The sequence below is a fragment of the Camellia sinensis genome, chromosome 14, assembly GCF_055761805.1.
Source record: "Camellia sinensis isolate YWXY chromosome 14, ASM5576180v1, whole genome shotgun sequence".
NCBI classification, from domain to species: Eukaryota; Viridiplantae; Streptophyta; class Magnoliopsida; order Ericales; family Theaceae; genus Camellia; species Camellia sinensis.
In genome coordinates this window covers 17317921-17344852 of record NC_138974.1, presented here as the reverse complement: position 1 = coordinate 17344852, position 26932 = coordinate 17317921, and the positions used below count along the sequence as shown (strand labels likewise).

At 33.8% G+C, this 26932-nt stretch overlaps 2 protein-coding genes, 1 long non-coding RNA gene and 1 pseudogene across 7 annotated transcripts; 2 read left to right on the top strand and 2 right to left on the bottom strand.

The window, feature by feature from the left end:
* The first annotated feature begins 1108 nt into the window (after positions 1-1108).
* On the top strand, positions 1109-5514 carry LOC114291841 (protein WHAT'S THIS FACTOR 1 homolog, chloroplastic). Of its 2 annotated transcripts, none has more exons than XM_082905824.1 (4): positions 1109-1431; positions 2079-2226; positions 3151-3240; positions 3727-5514. In XM_082905824.1, exon 4 carries the CDS (start codon positions 3746-3748, stop codon positions 5204-5206), a length of 1461 nt encoding a protein of 486 aa, XP_082761950.1. In that variant the 5' UTR covers positions 1109-1431; positions 2079-2226; positions 3151-3240; positions 3727-3745; the 3' UTR covers positions 5207-5514. The 2 variants fall into 2 exon arrangements, with proteins under 2 accessions (XP_082761950.1, XP_082761949.1); XM_082905823.1 differs by having other exon boundaries at positions 1163-1431; positions 3151-3222.
* Positions 5515-8112: 2598 nt separating this feature from the next.
* Positions 8113-10544, top strand: LOC114291874 (large ribosomal subunit protein eL42). Its single transcript, XM_028235755.2, has 4 exons — positions 8113-8584; positions 9683-9862; positions 10057-10131; positions 10272-10544. Exons 1-4 carry the CDS (start codon positions 8582-8584, stop codon positions 10329-10331), a joined length of 318 nt encoding a protein of 105 aa, XP_028091556.1. The 5' UTR covers positions 8113-8581; the 3' UTR covers positions 10332-10544.
* A 7293-nt stretch (positions 10545-17837) lies between these two features.
* Positions 17838-19623, bottom strand: LOC145807492 (uncharacterized). Its single transcript, XR_014350631.1, has 2 exons — positions 19078-19623; positions 17838-18203 (listed from the first exon to the last, which is right to left on the bottom strand). It is a non-coding gene; the product is annotated as an uncharacterized LOC145807492 (long non-coding RNA).
* A 204-nt stretch (positions 19624-19827) lies between these two features.
* Positions 19828-24397, bottom strand: LOC145807491 (UBP1-associated protein 2B pseudogene; annotated as a pseudogene). 3 transcript variants are annotated; one of them, XR_014350630.1, is made up of 2 exons: positions 22806-24397; positions 19828-20617 (listed from the first exon to the last, which is right to left on the bottom strand). The product of XR_014350630.1 is annotated as a UBP1-associated protein 2B pseudogene, transcript variant X3 (transcript). The 3 variants fall into 3 exon arrangements; XR_014350629.1 differs by lacking the exon at positions 19828-20617 and adding an exon at positions 21060-21379 and having other exon boundaries at positions 22795-24397; XR_014350628.1 differs by lacking the exon at positions 19828-20617 and adding an exon at positions 21060-21379.
* Positions 24398-26932: the final 2535 nt, after the last annotated feature.

The following is a 26932-nucleotide window of genomic DNA, read 5'->3' as shown; positions in this document are numbered from 1 at the left end:
TCTAGCTACTTTGCCTTCTTCTTCACCCAATCTCTTATCTCCATCATCTCCTTTCTTTTGTTTTCTTAGTTGAGACTATTAAAAAATTTAAGTCTCTTATCATCTTCTAGAGAATTCGAATTTTTCTTCAAGGATCTTCGAAGATCTTAGAATTTTTCAACGACGTTCTTGAACCCCATCATACAAGGTGTAAATGGAGGAGGTCCCAACTAATCTGGTTTATTTTGTTGTTTCGAAAGCTTTGTAACTCTTTTTTGGTTAATTTAACTATCTTAAGAAAATAAAAATAAAATCCATTTCCATTATCCCTACCTACGTACATCTCACATCTACCTAATTTTACACAAATTAAATTGTCCACAAAAATCAAATTGATTTCAATGATGGATAACAAAGGTAGAGAAAGAAAAAGAAAAAAAAAAAAGATTTGAAATGAGGCATTTGAAGACACAAAGCAGAATAAGAAGCGAGTAAAACGATATTCATTAATAATTGATGAAATTTTGGTGTAAATAACCCTTATTATGAAGTTACTTTTTATTTTTATTTTTTAAACTCAATAAAAGTTTTGAGAATTTTTTGGGGTCAAATTATAAATAAAATAAATTGAGGCAAAGTAAGACCATCCCCATCTTTTTCTTTATATTACCTTCTTAGCCAAAATAAAGAGTTTTTCTGTCAAAATACACCCCCAGTAGTTCTCTTATTTAACTCCCCAAATATAAGTGTTACTACAGTAACTTTTTATTTGTAGAGAGTCACTGTAGTTCCCTCATATTTGATAAATTATTATTTTATTTTATTGAAGGCGAGAATAATGTCCTCTCAAACGTTTCCTAGACATCTCCCCAGATGTCCCGTAAGTGTTTGAAACAAAATAAGAAAAATATTCAAAATTAACTTGATCAGTCGACTGGCCGATCGTCCGCTACTGTTTACTTTTCTCTGCTGTTAGCACGTGCTGTGATGTTGCATGTGTTTTCATTATTTTATTATTAAAAAAATATTTAAATAATTAAAAATATTATTTTAACAGAATAAAGAAATATTAGAGAATTTATTAGAAAGTAGATGAAAAAATTGACCCTTCAAATAGAAAATGAATTTTAAGATTAAAAAATAAATAATTTTTTTAATAATATTTTAAGATAAAATTTAGATAGTCTGGTGCTCTACCTCCTCCCTTTCATTTCTTTTCCGGCTGCAGCTCTCTCTCTCTCCGATAGCATTTCTGGGTGTTCTTCAATTTCTCTTTCTAGGTTTTTTTTTTTTTTTTTTCTATGACTTTCTCTTTGATTTTCTATTCTTTGATTTCTCTCTACTGGGTTCCTTTCCTTGATTCCTACACCATCAAGGCCATGACTACACTCAATCAGGTTACAATCTCAGCGTTGGAGGCGTTTTAACCAATTTGCAGCAAAGAATTATAAGGTATTTATTTACTTGGTTGAATTATCAAATCTTTAAATTTTACAGATTTTGATAGTTGTTAATTCTTTATGTGTAGTCTGTCTCTTTCACCCACACACTTTGTTTTCTTTCTTACTTTCTGGTGTTGTTTCTTGGAATCAAATTTCTAAATCTTGTTTAGATTCTTGCTCGATTCTATTTATCTTTAAAGTTGAATTAGAATTGCAGTTCTAGTCTTTAATTCCCCATTCCTTGTGGTATCAAAACTTCCTGGGTTGTTAGAGGGTAAAGTTGAGTGCTTGGTTGAATTCTCAAATCTTGAAATTTTAAGGAATTTGATAGTTAAGTTCTTGATTCTTTTATCTGTATTCTCTCTCTCAAGCTGGTGGTTGTTGGGATCGAGTTTCTAAATTCCTTTTCCAATTGTTTTTAAATGGAGTTATAAGTGCAGTTCTGGTCTTGAATTTCGTAATTCCTTGTGGGTTTTATCTTTCTTTGGTATTAAAGATTTCTGGGTTGTTGAAGGGTAAACTTGGATGCTTAGTTGAATTCTCAAATCTTTAAATTTAAAGGAATTTCATAGTTAAGTACTTGATTCTCTGTAGCTGATTTTTGGATCGAATTTCTGAATTCTTCTTCTAATTCTATTTAAATGGAACAAACCACAGCCACAGGAGAGAGAACCTGAAAGCTAGAGCGAGACAAAACGAAGAAGAAGAAGAAGGAGGAGAAGAAGAAGAAGAAAGAGGAGGAAGAGATCATCGGAGCTCCGACGCGACAAGATTCAATTCCAAGTTTCTCCGGTATCATCTACGGGTCAGATGGGCTCTTTATCTATCTCTCTCTCTCTCTCTCTGTGTTTTTTTTTTTCTCTAACTCCTTTTCTTCTTCTTTATCTCTGAGTCTATTTTCAATGTTTTGGTTGATCACCATAGAAAAAGCTCAAGTCTGAAGAACACGGACCACTCTGTTTGAATTCCTTACAAATTCCTTTTTTGCCATTGATTGAAGCTTTTTTTTCTTTTTGTGTTTTTAGTGTTATAAATTCAAGATTTCCTTTTTGTTTTTTGGTTTTTTTCTTCTTGTTTTTGGGATTTCGGAAGTTCCATGAAATTATTGTCATTCATTAAACCACACTACCAATGTCATGAGCTTCTGACAAATCATAGAAAATGAGTTTTGGGGTTTTGCATTTCTAACTGTGTTCAAAAGCCATCTCCAGTTCTTTCATAAAATGTTCATCAAATCATAAGAGGGAATTTTTTAAAAAGATTTTGAAGAAAAAAATTATACTTCATATCAAATCGAACCTTTTACTCAAATTTGGAATCCAATTAGATGGGGAAAAAAATTTTGATCAAGGGTTTTTTAAATCCTAGTTTGGATTTTCTGAATATTTCTTCATCTATAGATTCCAAGCCTTTCTATGCATATGCCCTATTTAATTAAAGAAAGCAGACAACTTCCATTGTGCTCACCTGCTGTTTGATCAAATGCCCAACATAGAACAACACTTGATGTTCATGTCACGAAATCCCAATAATGTGTTTTTACTGACATAAATTTTTATGTCAATGGTAAAATCTTGGCCTAATAACCTTGAGTTATGAGTTTTAAGTCTCGGGACAACCACTTTGTGCACTACGCAAAGGTTAGGTGTGTACCCAATCTTTTTCCTCCCAAACACACATTAATCTTTTTTTTAAATTAAATTTTATTATTATTTTTGTCTCTCTACAGATTGTAGCAGCAATGTTGACTGCATCCAACACCATTTCCATACTATAATTGTGACAGATGGAAGTATAGCAAGTAAGAAGACCATCACAGCTATAATTTTGCCTGCCATATTTGTTTGTTTGTAAACATGTTAGTTCAAACGAGTTGAGCCAAGTCTAGTCGAGCTTTGCAAGGCTTGAGCTTGAAAATCAAGCTTGAGCTTGGCTCAAAAATTATTCCAGCTTGAGCTTGGCTCAGCTCGTTTGCACTAATCATGCTTGATAATGAAGAAAAAGTTTGGCTCAATAGTTAAGCTCGGTTGGCTCGTTAAATATTACTCTATATTAAATATGCGTATATAACACATTTTGTATTATTTAAATAATAATAAACAGACCAAGCTTTATAAGCCAAGCTTATTCTAGCTCGAGCTTAAACAAGCCTAAAAATCTAGCTCGAGCTCTTTTTTATGCATAACAAGCCGAGCTTGTGAGCAGCTGGGCTCATTTGTAGCACTAGTCTTGTCTAAGAAGAGAGATGTGCCATATGTCCTCAAATTTTTTTTTTTTTTTCTATCATTGCATTCATTTTGTGCAGGGCTCAGCAAGCCTGAAAAATGGCATTTTCTCTATCCGTGTCATCTCGAAGAGATAGACCAATGATTTCCCTCAACTCGGAGTTCCTTCCACCCGTGCCTCTATTGAAGCCTAATGTCATTAATAGAAATTATGTTAATAACAGGAGCTGCAAAAGTCTCTCGATTTCAGTATCTCATTCATCTCTCAAAATTGTTCGTGATCGATCGCTAGACAGGCAAGTGGTGAAGCATAACAAGATTCGTTTTGTACAAAAATTAAAGACCCTACTTCTTTCAAAACCAAAGCATTACATGCCAATCCACATTCTTTCCAAATGCCGCTCTTATCTATCCCTACCAAAGCCTCGTTCCCTCCTCTCTATGATCCATCGTTACCCTTCAATTTTTGAACTCTTCACAATCCCAACGCCCCCAACTCCTCTTAACGCAACAAAATCATACTCTCAACTCTGTGTTCGTCTTACCCCAGCTGCATCAGCACTTGTGGCTCGAGAATCAAATCTCAAATCAACCATGTCTGTAACCTTGGCCGGAAAACTCCAGAAACTTCTCATGCTCTCCTCCCACCACCGTCTCCTCTTATCAAAGCTTGTTCACCTTGCCCCCGATCTTGGCCTTCCACCTAGTTTTCGATCCAAGCTCTGCAATGGCCACCCAGACAAATTCAAGACAGTTGACACCTCCTATGGCCGGGCACTTGAGCTTGTCTCGTGGGACCCACATCTAGCCAACCCTTTACCTGCTTTTGAAGTTAAATCCGGGTTAATTGTAGATAGACCTTTGAAATTCAAGCATTTGAGACTCCGAAAGGGGCTAAATGTGAAAAGACCTCACCGTGAATTTCTGATCAAGTTTGGAGAATTGCCTGATATGTGCCCATACAAAACCCCCATGGGGCAATTAGCGAAAGAGTCCATTGAGTCAGAGAAGAGGGCATGTGCTGTGGTGAGGGAGGTTTTGGGAATGATGGTTGAGAAGAGGACTTTGGTAGATCACTTGACACATTATAGGAAGGAGTTTGGGCTGCCCAACAAGTTGCGGGGGATGCTGGTGAGGCACCCAGAGTTGTTCTATGTGAGTTTGAAGGGACAGAGGGACTCGGTCTTTTTGGTGGAGGGCTATGACGATAAGGGCTCGCTCATAGAGAAGGATGAGATTTTGGTCATAAAGGATCAGCTAATGGAGTTGGTTAGGGAAGCGAAGCGAATGAGGCGAGAGAGGAGAAATGGTATCATTAACAACTATGTTGATGTTGAAGTTGATAACGAACATTATGGTGTTTATGCCGATGGTGACGATGATTATGATGATGGTTTAGATGATTTATTTGAATCTGACGATTCTGATGATGATGCTGGTGGTGGTAGTGATGATGAGAATAGTGATGATTTGGGCCTAGATGAGAACCATGAGTTTTGGACTGCTGAAGCTGCTAGTGTTGTCAACAGAGAGGGCAGCAGAGATTTGCAACCTTGGTAGTAACATCCAGTTTGCATAACTTTGCCAAAGGATAATTTTCTCTTTTAGTTTAATAAAATATGAGAAAATTGCTCTTGTAAATTGTAATGCATCCTATTTTGCAATGAATTTTGGCCTCGTTTGAGAACAAGTTCGTTTAGTAATTTTTTAGTTTTTTACGAAAAGATGTATAGATATGTAGAGAGAGTGATGTGATAACTTATAGTGACTTTTTAACTTTTTTGTTAAAACTTAAAATTGCAAATGAGGCCTTAGATATGTCAATTACAGCATTGTATTACAGATTTTAGTTTGCATGCTTCATCTTATTTGGACCCTAGCAAAAATCATTTCAACTGATTCAAGCCTTGCTTGGAAGTTGGTTTAAAATTGATTTTTTGGCTGAAAAATAGTCTATAAAAAATTTTGGCAGAAAAAATTTAGGTTGCTTTTTTGGGTGAAGGAAATTTAGGTTGTTTGCCATGCCTTTGTTTGTTTGTTTGTTTTTTTTTTTTTCATAAAAAATTCAATAATGCCTTTTTTTGGGTAACCATGTATTAGCTTTTTAATGAAAAATAACCAATATGGCCTTCATACTATTGCATTAAAATGCAACAATCTTATTTTCAAATGATTTTTTAGGCTTTTTTTGTAGAAAATTAGGGCTGTTCAAAAATCCCAAATAATCTATCTTTTTATCTTTTTATTTTTTTCCATCACATCATTCCTCTACTTTTCTACACATCTTTTCGTAAAAAGACAAAAAGTGCACTTATTTAGGTTATTCCAAACAATTCCAAAATATCAAGTTTTATTTTTATTAATTGGTTTTTTATAATTTTAATGATATTAGGATGGTATATACGTGTAACATTAAGTAATGCCTTAATATTATTAGTTTTTATCATGAGTTAAATGTAATTAGTTTGAGTAATTATTTTATTAATATTAACAATTTATTCTTGTAAATAAAAAATTTTGGAATTGTAAACCAAACCGAAACCGAACCGTTTTTTCGGTTTGGTTCTGGTTTGTTTTTACAAGTGTAACGGTCTAGTCTGGTTCTCAAAATCACAGAACCGTTAGGATCGGTTCGGTTCTTGGATTTTCTCAGAACCAAACCAATCTGGACCGTGTACACCCCCATAGAAAATTGAGATTTTTGGCTTTTTGATGAGATAGTGATTTTTGGTGAGAAAATGCACTTATTTATTTTTCTTAAGTAGGAAAATGAATTGAGCAAAGAATATTTTGGCCTTTTACCTTTTTAAATTTCAAAATCAGAAGGACAATTTTAAGGCTTTAGCAGGTTGCCAAAGGATTGCACCCATATACATTGCAGTATATCTTAGAATTTTTTACTTATTTATTTTCTATTTTCTTTTTTCCTAGGGTCATCAAATTACAATTTACAACGTGAACAATTAAGTTTTATTTTTGATAAATTGTTATAGAAAAAGTTCAAATTTTTATAGTGCTATGTTTTATTTACTTTTACTCATTCCCATTAATACATTATGAATTACACTTTTAGAACTAATTTCAATTTACATAAAATATATATATATATATATATATATTGTAAAAATTAAGCACCTTTTATCAAACAAAAGCATCTGTAACTGAATAAAAAAAATTATGGTACAATTTTCTATTGTCTCATACTATAGGAAACATATTTAGCAAAATAATCCAAAAAACTTAATTTTATTTATAATTTTATCAAAAACCTATGAAAAATAATACAATATGTATATTTTACAAAGTGCACAATCCATATATCACAATTGAGAAGTTTGTGTTTTTATTTATTTATTTATTTTTATTTTATGGGTTATGAACAAAAAAAAAAAAAAAAACACAAAAACAAAAACAAAAACAAAAACAAAAAATAGATAGAAAGGGAATAAAGGAAAGCTGCATAATGCAACATAGTAATACCTAAAAATGACAATTTTAGTTGTCAAATTATGATTTGAGTATGGAATTGGCTTTTAAGTTTTGAATTTTTAAATCATAATTTGAAAAGAGAAAATTTGTTTGGTTATGAGTTTTGAAAATAGCTTTTGGATGATTTGTAATTTTTTTTTTATTGATTGATCTATAGAATGTGAGGGTATGTGAGAGGAGAGAGGAGAGATGAGACAGAAAAAATGATTGATTGATTAAATAATGATAATAATAGCAAATAAGAAAAAAAGAAAAGAGGAGTTTTGAAAGTAATTTTGCATTGTATTTTAAAAATATGTTTGATTAACATGTGTTTATCTAAATCATGATTTAAAAATATAATTAAGTTTTGAAAAGTAAACCAAATGCTACCAATAACTGACCCAATCCAATCCCAAAGACATTATGGCTATGTTTGGTACAGCTTTTGAATCATGATTCTACCTTTTAGTTTGAGTGCGGCGTTTGTTTACAGTTTTCAAAACATATTTTCACACCCACGTTTGAAATTCGTGTACCTAGATGTCCCCTCGGATTCCGACCGGTTGACCAGAACAGTGTTCTTAATTTAATTTAATTTTATTTTTTTGCACTTGTTATTTTTATATGTTAAATACAAAATATTTTCAATTTTTTTTTAATTTTTTTTTTGCATTTTGAATAGAATTTTAGGTTATGTGTTTAGTTATGAGTTATAAGTTTTTGTATAAAAATTATGTCACACCACTCAATTCAAAAACTCTTTTTAAAACTTATTTACCAAATAAATTTTATACACTCAAATTATAATTACAAACTTATAAACTAAAAATACAACTCATATTCTCAAATCATATTTAAAAAATTCTACCAAACACAACCTAAGTTTTTCCGACGCCTGACTTGAACAGGGAATATTGTGGACCATGACCGCTGACCCGAACAAGAGATGGTTTATCACTCTTATTATTAATACTCGAATTTATCTTCCATACTTTAATGAGCTTTCGTGAAGAAAATGCTAGTTAAAAGTACGAGAGCTAATTCTAGCAAGGCAAAAAATAACTCATCCGCCAAAACAATCTTTTGATCTCTATAAAATTATCTTTTAACTAAAGGCATTTTTATTAATTTTGTTTTATTAGAACCTAATCCAATTTTCGGAAACAAGGTTCCAATTTAAAATCAATCAATAAATAAATAAATAAATATTGTTTTGAATAGACAATCAACTATGCAAAAGAAGAAGGAGCAGAAGAAGAAGAAATGTTGGGCCAACATTGGAAATGGGCTTCGTAGAGATCCAAGTTCAATTGGGTCAATTCAGAATCACAGGCCCGTCAAAAACCCTAACCCTAACCCTCACCCTAACCCTACTCACCGCCTATTTGCTTACTACAACAATAAAGTTTACGCTAGAGCTCTCACAAACCCTAGAAGCTTTGAGACTGACTCTGCGACGCAGCCATGGTATCTCTCTCTCTCTCTCTCTAGCTTAGCGTTTTGTTTCTGTTTGGTTGAAGAGAAAATGTAGGAAAAGAAAGAAATTTGAACTCTGGCCCGTCGATTTATTGAGATCTGATCATTTTTTTATTCTTTCTTTCAACTTTTTTGTAGTCTAGAGATGTATACGTTTCTGTGATCGTGCTAGGGTTTGCAATTGTATTTGCTTGGAATTGGCTTGATATTAGGCAATCAAATTGTGATAAAGAAATAAAAAGTAAATAAATTGTCGAAATTGCTTTGAAATGTTTGTAAATATTTTGTCTTAATGCTAAAGTAATGGGTTATTCCATTAAAACTTTCATGTAGAAAGGAAGATCTTATTTCAGCTGCAACTAATATATTGTGGTGTCCATTTTCACATTTAGTGCAAAATATTATTTAACCACTAAAATTATTGTTTTTGATCATTCCATGTTATGTTTTTACTTTTTATAAATCTTGGTTTTATTTTGAGATGGGATGGAAGTTTGTTTCAGCCATTTAAACCCTAAGATTGAGCTCCCATAGAAGTTTATGCTGTTACTGCTGATTGCAGAAGAATGGGGAAAAGATTGATTATTTGTACATGAAAGAGACATTTAATAATACTGTGATTGAATGCACTCATAAAAAAAAAACTATGATTGGTTGTAACTGTTTTCGACCAGGCATGTTATTTTGTAAATGATATAAATTGATTGCCGAATTGTTAATTTGAGAGAAATTTTTCAATCTACTTTTATATTCATTAATGCTGTCATTACCTATACTAGTTTTGGATATTCTGGTAGATCTATAGTTTTTTTCTTGGAGATGGACCTCGACTTGGTGAGTTAAATAAATGTAATTTTTTTTTGAAATATTATTTTTTTGGATCATCTAAGAACTGCTCACAATTAACATTACTAGTTGGTCCCATTTTTTATTTTCATAGCTGACTTATTTATTCCCATGGTCTACATAAATTTTCTAGATGCTGAAATTCAAACCTCAGTTTATTGTAATCATTTTGCTCTCATCTAATCATACATCTTTGAAGTTCTTTATGTTGTATTTAAATGTAATATGATCCGTCTGTTGTAGGTTAACGTTCCAAAGACCAAGAAGACCTACTGCAAGTCAAAGGAGTGCCGGAAGCACACCTTGCATAAGGTTACCCAATATAAGAAGGGAAAGGATAGTTTGGCAGCACAAGGCAAGCGTCGTTATGATCGGAAACAATCTGGCTATGGTGGACAAACAAAACCAGTTTTCCACAAAAAGGTAAGAATCAATTTCCAACCTTCTCCTAATGTACGTTTTTCATTTCTAGAGGTGCTCATCCATGTATGCTAGCCCGCTTCTTTAGCCATAAAGATAGGAATCTTACCATTTCAGTCGAGGAAATTGTAGTGTAAAATATATGGTTGTTGGATTTCCCAGATTGATGATTATAGACTTGATTTATATTTGACTAGGCAAAAACCACTAAAAAGATTGTGCTGAGGCTGCAATGCCAGGGTTGCAAACATGTATCGCAGCACCCAATCAAGGTTAGCTTTGTAACTCTTAGTGACACATCCACATTCAGTGTTGGTTTGTTGTTGTTGTCGTCGTCGTTGTTTTTTTTTTTTTTTTTTATTAATTTTTTTTTTATGAATACTTAAAAAATTTATTGCAACTGTTTCTGCAGAGGTGCAAACATTTTGAGATTGGTGGAGATAAGAAGGGGAAGGGAACTTCTCTATTCTAAGTGGCTAGTGATGGGAAATTGCGTGTATCTTATCGTTTTGCAGCTGTTGCCTTGACCTTTCAATTAATTATTACGGTTTTTCAGTTGGAATGGAAGTATCTGTTTTAGCCCATAGTTTTCTAGATGTTGTTTTGGAATGATGTTATATGTTTCTTCCAAGTAGTAATTGCTTTTATGAGATTGCAGTTGCACCCTTGCTCATTGGGGTTTTTATGGTTTGATATCAAAATTTTTGGATTACAAGCTTTCTTACCTGTTGATTTCAAATATGCCCTTTCTCCTGCTATACTGCAGTCTCATCCAATAACAATAAGAGACTACCATTGGGAGTGAATATGGAAATCTCAATATCATCTTTTCAGAATATGGGCTAGCTTTGCACTTTGTTACCGGTGTTCGAGTCACCACTGTGAGTGTTTGATTCCCTCTTCCTATTTCCCATCCACTTGCTGCGCATTCTCATAGTTACTCGTGATTAGCAAAACAAATTGCACTCTTATCTCTTCTTTCTTCTTCCTCACCCAGGATCACCCACCTTTCAACCACCTTCTGTTGCTATGCCCAACCCCCCAACCAACCACTCCTATCTCTCGGCTGCACGCCCCTAGCCTCCTCGCCCATCTACCCTTGCCAATCACCCAACATAGACACAATTTGCCTCAAATCACAAAGCAACAATGGCACGCCATAATAGTCATCTTTATTGTGACTTCCACGCACATAAAGATCCGATTAGATGGTTGTAGCTGGTCTATCTTTTGACCACCATGAAGTTGGATCTCCTCCTTGACGAGGACAAAGGCACGCTTAAGCCTTTACCAATAGATGTGGTTGTTGTGGTAACTTTGATGGTGGTTATAGTGGAGAGTGGTAAATCAGAATGAGTGAGAGAGATTGTCGGCGGAGAAAGGGAGATAGATGATATATTGAGGGTAATATGGATATTTAAAATTAATGACATCAACAAAATCAATCCTTGAATAAAAAGTCTTTTGTTATATGGTCTAGAATCTTACAGGCGAGCAATTTTTTAAAAAGTTACATGTATTTCATAAGCCTGGGGTGCTGTTTGGAATTTTGTCCTTTTAAAAAGGGTAAAGATATCATTATTGGTTTTCGTCACAGTGTTGCTAATAGCATCTCAATTATTATTTTGGATTCTCCAATTGTTTTATCTTTTTTTATTATAATGATAATCTCAAATGAAATTATTAAAAAGGATAGGATAAATTAAACTTTGCTTCTTTGAAGTTTCAATCATTTCTCATTTTGGTCTTTTAAATTTAATTTTTCTCAATTTGACCCTTTATATTTACAATCATTGTCACTTTGGCCCTTCATGTTTGCAATTCTTTTCACTTTGGCCTTTTAAGTTTGATTTTTTTCACTTTGGTTTTTCATGTTTGCAATTCTTCCTACTTTGACCCTTTATATATGCAATCCTTTCCACTTTACTCTTAAACTAACTTCCATTCAAAAAACTAACAGAATATGTCACATCACCAATCCATCAGCTCCATGTATAATGTAAAAAATTTACTAAAAATGCAAAAAATAAAAAAAAAAACAAAAAATGGGAATTTTCTGTCTTTAGTGATTTTTTTTTCAAATTTATTCATAAATATTATTACATTATAGATGTATCTAGATTAGATGCACTTAAAAAAATAAAAACAAATTTAACTTAAAAAAGAAAAAAAAAGCTTACTAAAGACAGAAAAAAAAAAAACTTTTTATTTCAGAATTGACAATACAGATGCTTGAGTTAGTATATTTTCATTTTTTTCGTTTTTAGGGGCCGTTTGGCAATGAATTTTTTAGTTGGCTTTTTTATTTTTTTAACTTTTTTAGCCTGAAACTTTTTTGTTTGTTTGGTTTTCTTATTTGGCTTTTTTGACTTTTTAGCATTTGAATGACAAAATTGACCTCCACTTTGGAATGATGCTTTTTTGACTTTTTGTTTGTATATAGATCATTTTGGTAATTTTGCATCCCAACTAAACTTTTTTGGCATTTTGTGATTTTGTAACTCTTTTTTGTCCTTATGTGCTTATTTAACCCAAGTGAGAATGCCAAATCGGGGCTTAGTAAACTTTTTTTTCTTTTTTTAGTTAAATTTGTTTTTATTTTTTTAGATGCATCTAATATAGATACATCTATAATGTAATAATGTTTATGAGTAAATTTGAAAAAAAAATTCACTAAAGACAAAAAAAAAAAAAATCAAAATTTCAATTTTCAATTTTTTATTTTTTGCATCTTTAGTGAATTTTTTACATTACACTTAGAGCTGATGTGTTAATGATGTGACAGATTTTGTTGGTTTTTTTTATAAAAGTTAGTTTAGAAGTAAAATAGGAAAGATTGCAAACATGAAAGACCAAAGTGAGAAAAAATCAAACTTAAAAGGCCAAAGTGAGAATAATTGCAAACATAAAGGATTAAAGTGGAAAAAGTGAGAAATGAGTGAAACTTTAAGAGGACAAAAAAAGACATGGATGCAATTGAGACACCTCATCTCACAATTAGACCCACCCACTAAATCATAACATAATAAGATTTTGAAAGTATCCACTTCCATCATCACCCACTTACTTTAAAACCCTCAAAACTTTCATAAAACCTACACAATCACATAAACGATACTTCTTTGCAAATTTTTCCAGTGGCAAATCTTCTCTAATAAGTCTTAGACAAGTTCGCACTTCTCTAGCTAGACTAGTTTGTACAAATTGGTTGGTAACATAGGTCCAAACAAGGCTAATTTGTTGGGTAACACAGGTTCGAACGGGAATAATTTGTTCAATAACGCAAGTCCAAACGGAGCTAATTCGTTCAGTCATATAGGTCTAAAATTTAGCAACTTCTTTACAAAAATTGTTAGTGAGAGAGCTTATCAGTAGTCCGATCATTAGCATCAGTGCTCAAATTTCGGTCACATAGATCGTTGGTGGAAAGAGATTATCGGTGAGAATGCTCATAGGTAGTCCAATCGCCATCGTCGATGCTCGATTTTAGACTTGTCAGTGCTAGAATTTATTATATTTTCTTCAAATTTGAAGCGATTAGTGATATTTTTTTAAATTTCCAAAATAAATACTGTTGTGTTTCCCAAAAATGTTGGTTATTTTAATAAATAAAAAAAAGTTCAATGTTTTTTCTCCAGAAATAGCCTATCAAACAAATTTGGACAAATTATCTCAGTAATTTTTGCATTTTGCTCCTTATATCATTTTAATCTCTATACTTTTAATTAACTCAATTTTGACCATTGTATCAATTTGATTCAATTGATAGCGCTAGTCAAAATTTTGATAAAAAATAATTATTAATTTGGTTTGAGTTAACTCATTGAGTCAAGTATATTTTCAATTTTACCCCGAAATGTATGATACATGTCACATACATAACCATTTTCCATTAAAAAAAAAACTAACGAGTATAATTAATTGGATTAAATTGTAACAAAATTATAAATTTAAGATCAAAATTGAATCAATTAAAATAATAAGAACAAAAATGACACCAGACAAAATATAAGGACTACTAGATTAATTTGCCCAATAAATCTTGTGTTCTTCAAAAAATAAAAACAAAATGAAAACACAAGCAAACACATATGCCACACATGGTAATAACAATGCTTTGTCTTTAATTTGCCCAACAATTTTGTGTTCTTCAAAAAAATTAAAACAGAATGAAAAACACATGCCACACATGGTAATAACAATGCTTTGTCTGTAAATAAATGGTGGAAGTGTTACATTTTTGGGGCACTAGGCGAATTTTCTAAACACCCTCTATGTATAATTTACAAGAAAAAAAATTTGAAGGTAAAATTGCAAATACCCACAATTTTTATAAGCAAAATTGTGATATGAAAATAATATAATAAACCCCATAAGTGTAATTTACCCGTTCTTTATCCATCAATTAATAATATACTCAAATTTAATTTAAGACAAGAAATAAAACACCAAATAAAGTATAAAGATATAATACTACATAAATATTAAATTAAGTGCAGTATCACTTAAATATTACTTTTCTTATTAAATGCTTAGTTACAAAATTATTAATTAATCTTATATAATCTATCAGTCTTTCTTGTAATACATTAATCGAAAGTAAGATTTAAATAACTTCAAAAACCCAAAAAAAAAAAAAAAAAAACACTCTACAGGCACTTGTAACCAATATAGTCAACAAAATTTTATAAAGAATCTATGCTTTTAAGACAACCATTCATTACTTTGATGGGTAATACTCGAGATACCAAATTTTCTATCAAATAAATGATCTAATGTCTCACATAGTGTGGGGTTTGCAATTTTGTGAATCACATATAAGTGAAATATTTGATCATTTATTTGATAGAAAATTTAAGAACTAGAATTAATTGACCGCTCCAATTGGACCCTTCATTTAAATCTAATAAAAATATTTCTATTAGTACACAAATGAGGGTTCCAAAGAAGTGAGGCTCTATTTTTCGAACAAAAACTGGAGTCCTTAGCAACCAAAACTAGAGCATTAACATGGGGGCATTTCCCTAAATAAGCCAAAATACTAAATCAATTTTCAAACCAAGTCTAGTTTTGAAAGAATTCCCAAAATAGGCTAAATCGCGGTTGTGAACCACGATTTCAACATATATGCGCCTGTCTTGCGTAGATAGGAAATCTTAAAATCGTGGTTACAAAACACGCTTTTGATTAAGAAATCGCGATTACAAAACGCGCTTTTAATTAATTTTTTTTTTCTTCTGAAATCGCTGTTATGAACCACGATTTTATCCAAAAAAAATTTTCTTCTGAACTCGCTGTTCTGAACCACGCTTTTATCCAAAAAAAATTTCTTCTAAACTCGCGGTTCTGAATCACGATTTTGGCCAAAATATTTTCAAACACAAATTCATTCTGACACTATGACACTCATATATATTTATTCAAATTTATTCTGACATTATGACACTATGACAAACGTTTTCAACATGTTTTCTGTCTCTCTCACACTATGCCACACATATATATTTTGTAATAAAATTGAGACTAATATTATTTTAATATATAATTTATAATATAAATAAATTTTATTTTATAAAATTGAGACTAATATTAAATATATATAATAATAATTTATAATAGCAAATAATAATCAATTATATAATTTTTGTAAATATAAATCATTTTTATATAATTTTAAAAATAATTTTTTACAAATTAAATTGAAACAACCATACATACGTATGTATATAACCTGTCCAAAAGTTAAAATGATAATTATTTTTTACCCTTAAATAATATTTTTTTTTTAAATTTTTTATTTCATAACCAAATTAATTTTAATTTTTAAAAAAAATTTCTAAAAATCAAATCATACATAACGTAAAAATCTTTTGATAAGCCATTTTTTACGTTAGTAACTTATTTAATTATTTTTTAATTTTACGACATTTTTATCATCTGAGGCAGGTTTGGTAACGATTTCGTTTTCAGTTTTCAATATATATTTACAAAAATTTAAAAAAACTATCATAAAAACTTGTTTGATAATTTTTTAGTTTATAAATGATTGTCTCAATTTGTAAATTTGAGGAAAAAACGTAAATTCAAAAAATTAATTTTTTTGAAAAAAAAATTAGTTTTTTTGATTAAAAAAATTATTGAGACAACCAACGTAATTATTTACAAACCAACGTAAACTCATTTTTTGAATGTAAATTCAAAAAATTAATTGAAGAAAAATTTTGTTAGTAAAATTTACCAATTTTTTGAATTTACGTTTTTTTCTCAAATTTACAAATTGAGACAACCATTTATAAACTAAAAAAATTATCAAACAAGTTTTTATGATACTTTTTTAAAATTTTTGTAAATATAAATTGAAAACTGAAAACGAAATCGTTACCAAACCTGCCTCAGATGGTAAAAATGTCGTAAAATTAATAAATAATTAAATAAGTTACTAATATAAAAAATGACTTATCAAAAAATTTTTAAGTTATGTATAGTTTGATTTTTAGAATTTTTTTTTAAAAATTAAAAATTAATTTTGTTATGAAATAAAAAATAAAAAAAATATTATTTAAGGGTAAAAAATAATTATCATTTTAACTTTTAAACAGGTTATATACATACGTATGTATGGTTGTTTCAATTTAATTTGTAAAAAGTTATTTCTAAAATTATATAAAAATGATTTACATTTACAAAAATTATATAATTGATTATTATTTGTTATTATAAATTATTATTATATATATTTAATATTAGTCTCAATTTTATAAAATAAAATTTATTTATATTATAAATTATATATTAAAATAATATTAGTCTCAATTTTATTACAAAATATATATGTGTGGCATAGTGTGAGAGGTACAGAAAATGTGTTGAAAACGTTTGTCAGTGTGATAGTGCCAAAATAAATTTGAATAAATATGTGTCATAGTATCAGAATAAATTTGTGTTTGAAAATATTTTGACCAAAACCGTGATTCAGAACCGCGAGTTTAGAAGAAATTTTTTTTGGATAAAAGCGTAGTTCAGAACAGCGAGTTTAGAAGAAATTTTTTTTTGAATAAAATCGTGATTCATAACAGCGATTTTAGAAGAAAAAAAAAATTAATTAAAAGCGCGTTTTACAACCGCGATTTCTTAATCAAAAACGTGTTTTGTAACTACAATTTTAAGATTTCCTATCTACGCGAGACAAGCGCATATATACTGAAATCGTAGTTCACAACCGCAATTTAACCTATTTTAAAAATTCTTTCAAAACTAGGCTCATTTAGGGAAATGCCCCCACTAACATGAGCGCGGATGAGGTGTCAAAAAAGATTTATTGTTTACTTCCAAACATGGAAGGCAAGGTTTAACTTCAATTAGTTTTTCAATATATATATATATATATATGTCTGTCTTCAATTAATCTTATCTCCACTTCATTTCAATTAATCTTGTGAATAAAAGACAATTTAGCCTCACATGATTTGTCACCGGCATTTAATATGCACAAAATAAAAATTCTTAAAAACTATAATAATGGTACACGAGATAAAACTATGGAAATAAGTAAAGCCATATAAAAGATAGTAATTAGGCCATACATATTATTTCTTTCCTATAGTAATTAGGCCAATCGGAAAGCCAAGGGTGTAGCACAATTGACAACTCCACACTCACCCTGCACGCTTAGTAGCTCCCCTCACCCATATCTTTAAACTTGCATATAAATTGTGTTTTCGATTCTCAAAAATCACTAGTCTTCTCATATGGTAACGGCTCACCACCCAACCTATCATATCCATTATTGTCTAGACCTCTCATCTCTATATGCATGCCCACCTTCAAAACTAACGTCTCACATGTCCTTAATAATGAAAATAAATTAGACAAGATTCACAAAAACCCACCTTTGCCCTTTCCCTCTCTATCTTCATCTATTACCATGATATAACTTACCTTCATAATACCATCAATATAATATCATTAGCATCCAATCTAATCAAAAAAAATCTTCATCTATTCCCATGATACATTGTGCAAAAACAAAATACCTACAGTAAAATACCATAAGGGCAGGATTGATTCTACCTACGATTTATATACCATTTGTGGTATTTTATTTTTAAAGTAAGCCCACAACCATACTATGGAACTACTGTTTCTAGTTCCATAACATAATTTTTGTTTTTCGTTGACCATGAAACATAAAAATAAAAAACATAGCAACAAAGAAGAACCCATGGAGATAACAAATAGAGAACAAAGGAAAAGATCCTCACACCACCACGCCCATTCATCCCTGCAATGCAGATATCATCACATCCAGCTCCAGCCCAGGGTCCGAGTCTGGGTCCAGCACCACCTAATGGGGCAACATAGCAACAAGAATACAAAAATGGATATCCCAAATAGAGGAGGAAAAAGACATCCAGTTCAACTAATAATATAACAAAAATTTCATCTATCCAGTCTCAGATAGAGAGGTACTAAGATGTTTGGAAAAATATAGATATCCCTACCTAATTACCAAATATTTTACCAAGTAGACACACGAGTCCGCCTATGTGGATTGTTGGTAAATAAAATTGGTAATTTAGTTGAGATATGAAGAACTCAAAATGTTCAACATGAAAACAGTCGTGCCCACAGAATACTTCGGACACGTCCCACAAATGATAAAGCCCCACCCGCCAAACCTACTAATTAGCCAATTTCATTATGTCCATTAAATATCTGCTACTTTGTAAATCATTTCATACCAAGCATTTATTGTTAACCAGAATACAAAATATCAACCACATAGAACAAATATCTAACACGACCAATCCATATAAAATCAGGAGTCGTTGCAGAGTTTTTTTTTTTTTTTTTTTTAATTTTAAAAAATCAGCTAAAGAAGCACCCATTTCTACAAATCCGCATCACCTTCTCAAAGGGGGAAAAACTGGGTAGAAAAATTTCAGGTTGGCAAGGAAACCAGTGAAATGGAGTGAAGGTTCTAAAAACTGATATCAGCAAAAGAAAAGGCATGGAACGGTTTTCTGTTAAACAAGTACCCCAAATTTACACTTGCCATCTAACGCAATAGGAACTGAAATTAACTAATCATCGTTCTAAACATTCTATAGGACGATATCCAACTAAATTCTTCAGAAAGCATTACTATAGAGGAACTTCAGTACAAGATACTCTTTGGATTTGATCAAAGCAATCAACCGTTACAAGCAAATGCTTACCTTGTAAGCCAGGGAGTTGCATGGGACATCCATGGAAGCACATCCTGAGGCTACAGGCTGGATCAGATCATCATGTTCTTTGCCCAGATTCCTTTGCTTTAAGAAAGACCAATCCTCACACAGCAAGGGAAGATTCAAGAGAAATTGTTGCGAACAGATACTACTGCCAGGGAGGGGAGGGAAAGGGGGAAGGGGGAAGAAAAGAAACTCTCGACATCCGAAGGAAACAACCATATTTGACCAAATCCTAATTCTGACCTCAGGGCAAAGAAACAGGAGTTGAAAACCTTTATCTCAGGCTTTAGGAAAAGAAAAAATGCATCCAATCATTCCATTAGCAAACTGATTGGGTAATTTTGTATCTTTTTTGGGAAAATTAAACCTTATCCTAGGGTTAGGCCCAAAAACACAATGCATCCTGAAGTACGATTTATGACACTATGATGGCTGTGACCAAAAAAATTAAAAGGACTAAAATAACCCTTTTATTTCCCTCTCCCCTCTTCTATCTTTCTTCCCTCAATCCACCACCAGCACTCGTCAGCACCCAAAACCACCACCAACACCCATCTGCACCAATCCCATCACCACCACCTAACCCCTGTTGTTGCCCCTCCCTCCCTCCACCCACGCCCCTGTCAATACCACCTCCACCTCCACCCCCAACCTCGTCAGACCTCCTCCTCCCCCAACCCACTAATGCTCTCACAGAGCAAAGTAACCAAATCAAACCAAAACCCAAATCTATACAATAAGGCAAAATGAGATACTGAGGAAGGAGGGGAGAGTTGCAGAGAGCAAGGTGAAAGGAAGAAAGAAGGCAAAGGGAGGAGGGGATTTTTTAAGAGGTTTAAATGTCATTTTAAAAATTAATAATGCTCTCACAGAGCAAAGTAACCGAATCAAACCAAAACCCAAATCTATACAATAAGGCAAAATGAGATAGTGAGGAAGGAGGGGAGAGTTGCAGAGAGCAACGTGAAAGGAAGAAAGAAGGTAAAGGGAGGAGGGGATTTTTTAAGAGGTTTAAATGTCATTTTAAAAATTAATAATTCAATTTAAAATGAAAAAACAAATCATTTTTTGTTGCTTCATGCCCACAGAGTCAATTTAGAAGGAAAACAGGGTTTTAGTGTTTTTTGGACCAACTGCAGGGAGTAAAGTGCAATATACCCATCTTTATTTTTTTATTTTTCAAAAGTTACAGACTTCTGAAACTTGCACCTACAATAAGCATTCAACCAGATATAAATCACCCAGCAATTCCTCCCCAATACTAAAGAGTTCTTGCTACTAAAAATATGCTTTGTAAAATGGAGTAAATATAAAGGTCTGACAAAATTTGTTTTATGCTCAGAATAATTCTTTAACACCCCTCCCCCCATCCCAAAAAAATTACTTAGATAATATTTTACTAAGTTGTATAGCCAAAAAAAAAAAAAAACAGATAAAAGATAATGAAAAAAAGAAAAGGTAAAGGGAGAAAGTTCTTGGAAATGTCATTTCCTTGCTACAGGTTGTTTGTGCTACAAGAAATCACCTGCAATAACAATGTTCATAAGATAAATTCATAGAATGAATGAATGGATTAGCCATCTTGCCAAGGTTGATTCTGTAATACAGTACATCAAAGGGCAGAGACAATGAATGGATAGGTATCAGCTTCAATTCTAAATGCAAATGGACACAACACTTGCAAAATAGTTTTTTCTTTTCTTATATAGGTAATTCAATAGATTTACATGGTAAGGTAAAAACATAATGCAAAATGTTTGTCTTTCCAAATAGTTGTGTATAAACAAATGGGAGGGGGTAGTAAGACTCCAAAAATAATATTATGCCACGCAATCCACACGAGCAGGGATAAAGTGACATCGAATCACAAAAAATCATATTTAGGCAATAAAAGGGAAAATTTCAAACAACCGTAAAAATGCCATTAAGCAAGCAGCTAAGTGAAGCACAAAGACGCCATTAAGGCATTAGTCAATAAAGAAAAACATTGCTGATAAACCACTTAAAAATCCGGAGAGACATGGTGGTCTCTATAGGAAAAACCTACCTGCTCCCCAACACTTTTTCAGAAACAAAACATTGGAGCCAAAATACTACATTGTTTTGAAAACATTCGAAGGAAGAAAAGTACTTGAATAGAAAGGAAAATACAAGTTTAAGATTCTGGTCTTTAGGCAAATAGTAACATATTGCTACAAATATAAAGACGTCGATTGCATGAGTTCCTGGAACTTCAGAAGAATCACCAGAGTCCAAAACTAAAAGTTTGATGCATCTATGAAGGAATCTGCACAATGAATACGTAAAACATAAAAAAACCTATTTTAAGAAGAAAATATTTCAAGAAGAAAAAACCAATGTAACAAACTGAAGCTGAAATCCCATACCTTCATTAAGTTAAAAAAACAATAATTGTCATTTACCTAGCGATGATATAATCATAAGGATATTTGTAAAAAAAAAAACGGAATAGTAATACGATGAGTAGGAAATTTAGGAAAAGAGCCACAAAAGATTTGAGAGCTAACTTCTAACATGAGCTTGAAAACAAAAAGAATTTGACAGTAGTACAGGAACACTTTCAAAACAAAACTTCATATAAATAGTTAAAACTGACAAGCAATTTACACAGCAATATTTCCATCACATGTGTGGCAAAATCAAAACAGAGGAGCTCAGAATGCAAATATAATTGAAAACAAGCCAGCTTACTCCTAACAGTTATCAAGGCAATACACCTACCTCATCAATGAGAATATGGGATGTCAGATCATTGCTGCCCTACACATTACACCAAAGTAATAGACACAATGAAAAGACAGACCTACCATCCAACTAGACAATCAAAAACAACAAACTACAATGAGGATATGTATAAATCTACCTGGTTTTTCACATGTATTTAAGCAATGAACACGTGTCTTTCTCCAAGTGTCCAAAGCATGTCCAAAAAAATCTTAAAATCATTAAAAGGACATTTTTTGATGTGTGTCTAACACAAGTTAGAAGTGTCCATTGATTGTCAGAAAGTGTTCGACCAGTGTCAATATCCGACAAGTGTATGACAAAGAAGTCTTCTTAAAAATGTCCATGCTTCTTAGTTCATTTCTTTCTCTAACAAACCAAAAATAATAATGATTATAGTAAGTAAACCAAAAGACCAAAGCACACACAAATGAGTTTTGTAATACAACTAAAACACTTTTTTCTTATAATTAAAACTTAAATTTGATTAAAAAAACATTAAAAAGGCATGCGGTCCTCATACATCTACAAGTATACCATTAACTATAATAAACCGAAATAACCTTACACATCATATAGTATCAACATAGCCAACAAAATTCAAAAAAATAGATCCATAGATAGATTAACAATCCCTGAAAACAAACTATCCCGGAAACCCAACTACTCCTCCTTATGTGATATTATTTTGTGGTCATAAGCTTCAAAACCTTCAATAGCATTTTCCTTATTGGAAGTTCTTCTAGTAAGTAAATTAATTTCAGTTAAAATAAGTAGGCAACACATTTCTCTTCATTACTTAGGCTCACCTTTTCCTTCAATTTGACACAACTTAAATGCTATTGCACAATATTTTTCTGTACTACTTAATAAATTCACAAAATACTAAATTTGTGTATCAGTAGCAACAAAAAAAACGCAAGGAAAACATATATATCAAGCAAGTAAATCATGTACCTTTCACTTACCTAGTGACCATGACCCATGTAAGGGGCACCACCCGGCTGCGGCCTACTAGCACCTTGCCCCATTTGTGGGTTCTGATACCCACCCTGCATCCCAGGTTGATTTCCATAGCTGCCACCAGGCTGATTCCCATACCCCGGATTGTTCATCATTGGTGGCACTCCCTGGTTCACTGGTGCACCCAGTCCCCCAAGCAAGTTAGTGATCCCCAATCCAGCTCCCTGAGTAGCAAGCAGAGCAGTTAACGCCTGACCAAGAGCCGGGGTCAACGCAGGCGCTGCAACAGCAGGGTTATAACCCACTGAAGGTCCCGACGGAGCCATCAAGTGTCCCGGTCCAGAACCCCCACCAGACGAATATTTGGTCTTTTCCTTCCTGGAAGAGTGAGGATGGTACTGCTGATGATGATGCTGATGGTGATGCTGCTGATGTTGTTGATAATAGGGCTTAGTTGGTTTTGGACCATCAACTGCCTTCTGACAATGCAATGTATGCCCTTCATAGTTCTTGTGCGGCTCTTCCAAGGCCTTCCTTGCACTCTCAATCGACTTGTACACAAAAAGACAGAACCCTTTAGGTTTCCCAGTTTGCTTATCTAATCCCAGAGGCCCATCCTCAATCTCCCCAAACTTGGAAAAGTACTCGAGCAGCTTTTGGGGATCGATCTCTGACGACACATTGCTCACGAAAATCTTCCTCTGAGTGTACTCAGACACCGGCGGTGCGGTAGGAGGAGGTGCCGGGACAGGCCCAGCAGACGCCAGCTGGCACGAAGTCATCCGATTCCCAATCTTCTTCTGGGGCTGCTGGAGCGCCTTCCGAGCGCCACTCCGATGCTTGAACAGAATAAACCCATATCCCTTAGACTTTCCAGAGACCTTATCAGACACAGCCTTGCAATCCTCGATCTCGCCGTACTTCCCGAAGACACTAGTTAGGGTTTCGGCGTTAGTATCCCAACCAAGTCCGTGCACGAAGATCTTGCGATGAGCTGGGTCCGCATCGGCAAGCTTGTGAACAATCTCCATCAATTCAGGGTACTTGGAAACCGCCTCTTTCACAAGAACAACAAGCTGTTCCTTCCCGAACGGTTCTAGAATCTTCTCAACAGGCTCATCCTCCAACTCCTCTTCCTCTTCCTCTTCGTCACCGTTCTCGCCGCCGTTGGCGTCAGCAGGAACTTGTTCCTTCAAAGCGACATCGTTTGAGTTCTTCTTCAACGATTCTTCAACTCCTTCTTCGTCGTCTTCTTCTTCGACACCCTCTTGTTCTTCTTCGTTATCGTCCTCGTCCATGTTTTGAAGTTGTTCTTGTCGTTGTTCTTCTTCTTCTTCTTCAATGATCTGTTGTTGTAGTTGTTGTTGGTGGTGGTGTTGTTCGATCTGCTCTTGATCTGCTTCAGCTTCGATCGGAGGTTGGGTTTGGGGTTCGGGGGTTATGTTGGATGATTCGGGCTCGGAAGGTCGGAGCTTTCGCTTCTTGGCCATGGCTATTGTGTTTGGTTCTAGGGATTTTGGGGGCTAGGGTTTCCAGGTACGGAAAGAGAGTGTGTGTGTCTCTCGATCTACTTTATCTACCGAGCAGAAATGGTTCGATGAGCTGCACGTGTTTCCTCTTATAGGATCGAACCGGGCCCGTTTTGAGCTGGATCATCGTAAAGGCCCAAGTATCTAACTCGCTCCGTGTTTACTGTTTTGAAATTTTTTTTTATTTAAGATTATAATTTATTTTCAATAAATTTTATTATTTTTTTTCAAATTACTCTTTAAAGTACACTGAAATTATAAACAAATTAAAACTCTTAAATTACACCAATTAAAAAAAAATTCAAAAATTCTTAAATAGATTTATTAAAAACTCCAAATTACACCACTCTACCGATCCAATTGGAAATTTTTCAAGGAAAAAATATATATATTATTGTGGGTGTTGATTTTCGACCACATAACCAAACGGGGCACTTAGTTGGAGAACACCGACATAATAGATTGCGCCCGAACGACCTGTCACAAAAAAATAAGATTCCGGCGGTGGTTCGTTCATCCGGAAACACTCCGACGATCAAGTCAGTTATCTTTTAAAGATAGCTAAATTGCTTAACTCACTATTCAGAATACAAAAAGCGTACCTTAGACCCCTGAGGGTGCCTTACTTTTATAGCCAACATTGACCTAATCTCAGTAGAAGCCTAGCTTCAATAAACTCTGGCTCAATGCTAATCCAGGACTCCCAATTAGATTGGGATAAACTCCCTGAGAGTCTTATCTTTATCCAAATTGAAGTCCTCTCCCATTCTAGGACTCTTGTCCCTTATCCATTCATCTCGGATTCCGGTATTATCGCACCATATCTCAACACCATGGTTCGCCCACGTGGTACCTCGGCTAACAACTTCGGCCACGTGTACTACCTAAAAATATGTCCCCACAACTGCCCCCTAAGTTCTATTACCTCAGCAAACTAAGGTGATAGAACCTATACATGTACTTCCCCGACCGAGATCGTGACTCGTTAGCACCAAGAAACAAGGACTCAAATGTCCATTCGTCAAGAATCAAGAATCAAAAACCAAGAACCATGAACCATCATGTTCCATTTCATCTAGGTCCAACATCTCGACAGAGATCGCACTACTAGCAGAGATCATGACTTGTTAGTTCAAGAACATCAAGATCCTAGTATCAACTCATCAGAAACCAAGAATAAACAAGTTCTACCCCCCTTCAAGTCTAACATCTCAACCAAAATCAACATCTCAACTGAAATCATCATGTTAACCACGATCACCATATCAACCGAGATCGTCATCTCAACCAAGATCATCATCTCTACCGAGATCAATATCTTAACTGAGGTTATCATGTCAACCAAGATCACCAGTTCAACCGAGATCGTCATCCCAGCCGAGATCGTCATCTCAACCGAGATTGTCATATCAACCGAGATCAATATCTCAACTAAGATCGCACATCTCAATCAAAATCATTATGAGATTGGAGCGTACCAATCACATCCCCATCAAGTCGCATCAGTTCTGCCCATCGCCGTCTGACGTCAGCACGGGCACGTCAGGACTCAAAATCATAACTTTTTGCCATATTTTTCTAATTCCAGCAAAACCATTTCATCTTCCTATTTCGTTTTTATCTTTGTCCCAAGACTCTCTTTCTCTTGGCCTCTGCAAACCATCATCACTGTTCTTGAAGCATTCATTACTATGAAGACTCCTTTTGTGCCCAAGGTTCAAACTCTACCAATTGAACCAGACTAACAGCCAAGCAATTCATTAGCTGCTCCACACATCAACCCACCATCTCAATGGCAGTGAAAACACCGACATAGCGACAATCTTGCAGCTAGAACCAAGAACAGGAAACACCGAGGTCCTAATCTCCCAGCTTTAGACCTTAATAATTTTTCAATCACCTTATCTGTGAGTAACCATCGTCGTAACCAATGACGACATGTCTCGCCGAACTCTTGTCGTAGAAGACCCTCTTGTTGACATCCCTGATGTCATAATTGTGCAATCCACTCCATCTCCTTATAGTCAATCCAACATGCTTATGCCTCCAGCAACTCAATATCTCGAAAGAGAAACACATGAAGCAAGTGGACCAAGTTACTGCTGCCAAAGCCGAGGCCATTGTTAAAGCCGAAAAATTAAGTCAACATGGCCTACAACGAAGGCTACTATCTTGACTGGATGACAACCCTTAAAAAAATGTCTGTCCTCGAGGACTCACCCCTCCATGATATGGGTCAGCTCAATGTCCTTTTCTCTCCCTCTCCCAATCAAATCTGAGGATGAGGCCGATGACGTAGAAGAAGCAAACGACGAAGAGGCCGGAGACAAGGAAATGGCTGACACTAAGGTTGCCGAGAAAGAATCTGAAGCTGCTGCTGGGGCCAAGTCCTAACTCTGAATGAGCAAGTCCTTGACTTGACTCAAGATGAAGATGATGAGGTTCAAAAGACCACTTCTGAGGCCGAGGTCGAGACTGCCAACAAGAGCCTAGATGACACACTGTGTGAGATCGACGCCGACATCCAAGCTAAAAATTTTGTCCAACTGTCTGTCGAGGCTGACACAACGCCAATTGCCAAGGCAGGGCAGACTGTGGAAAAT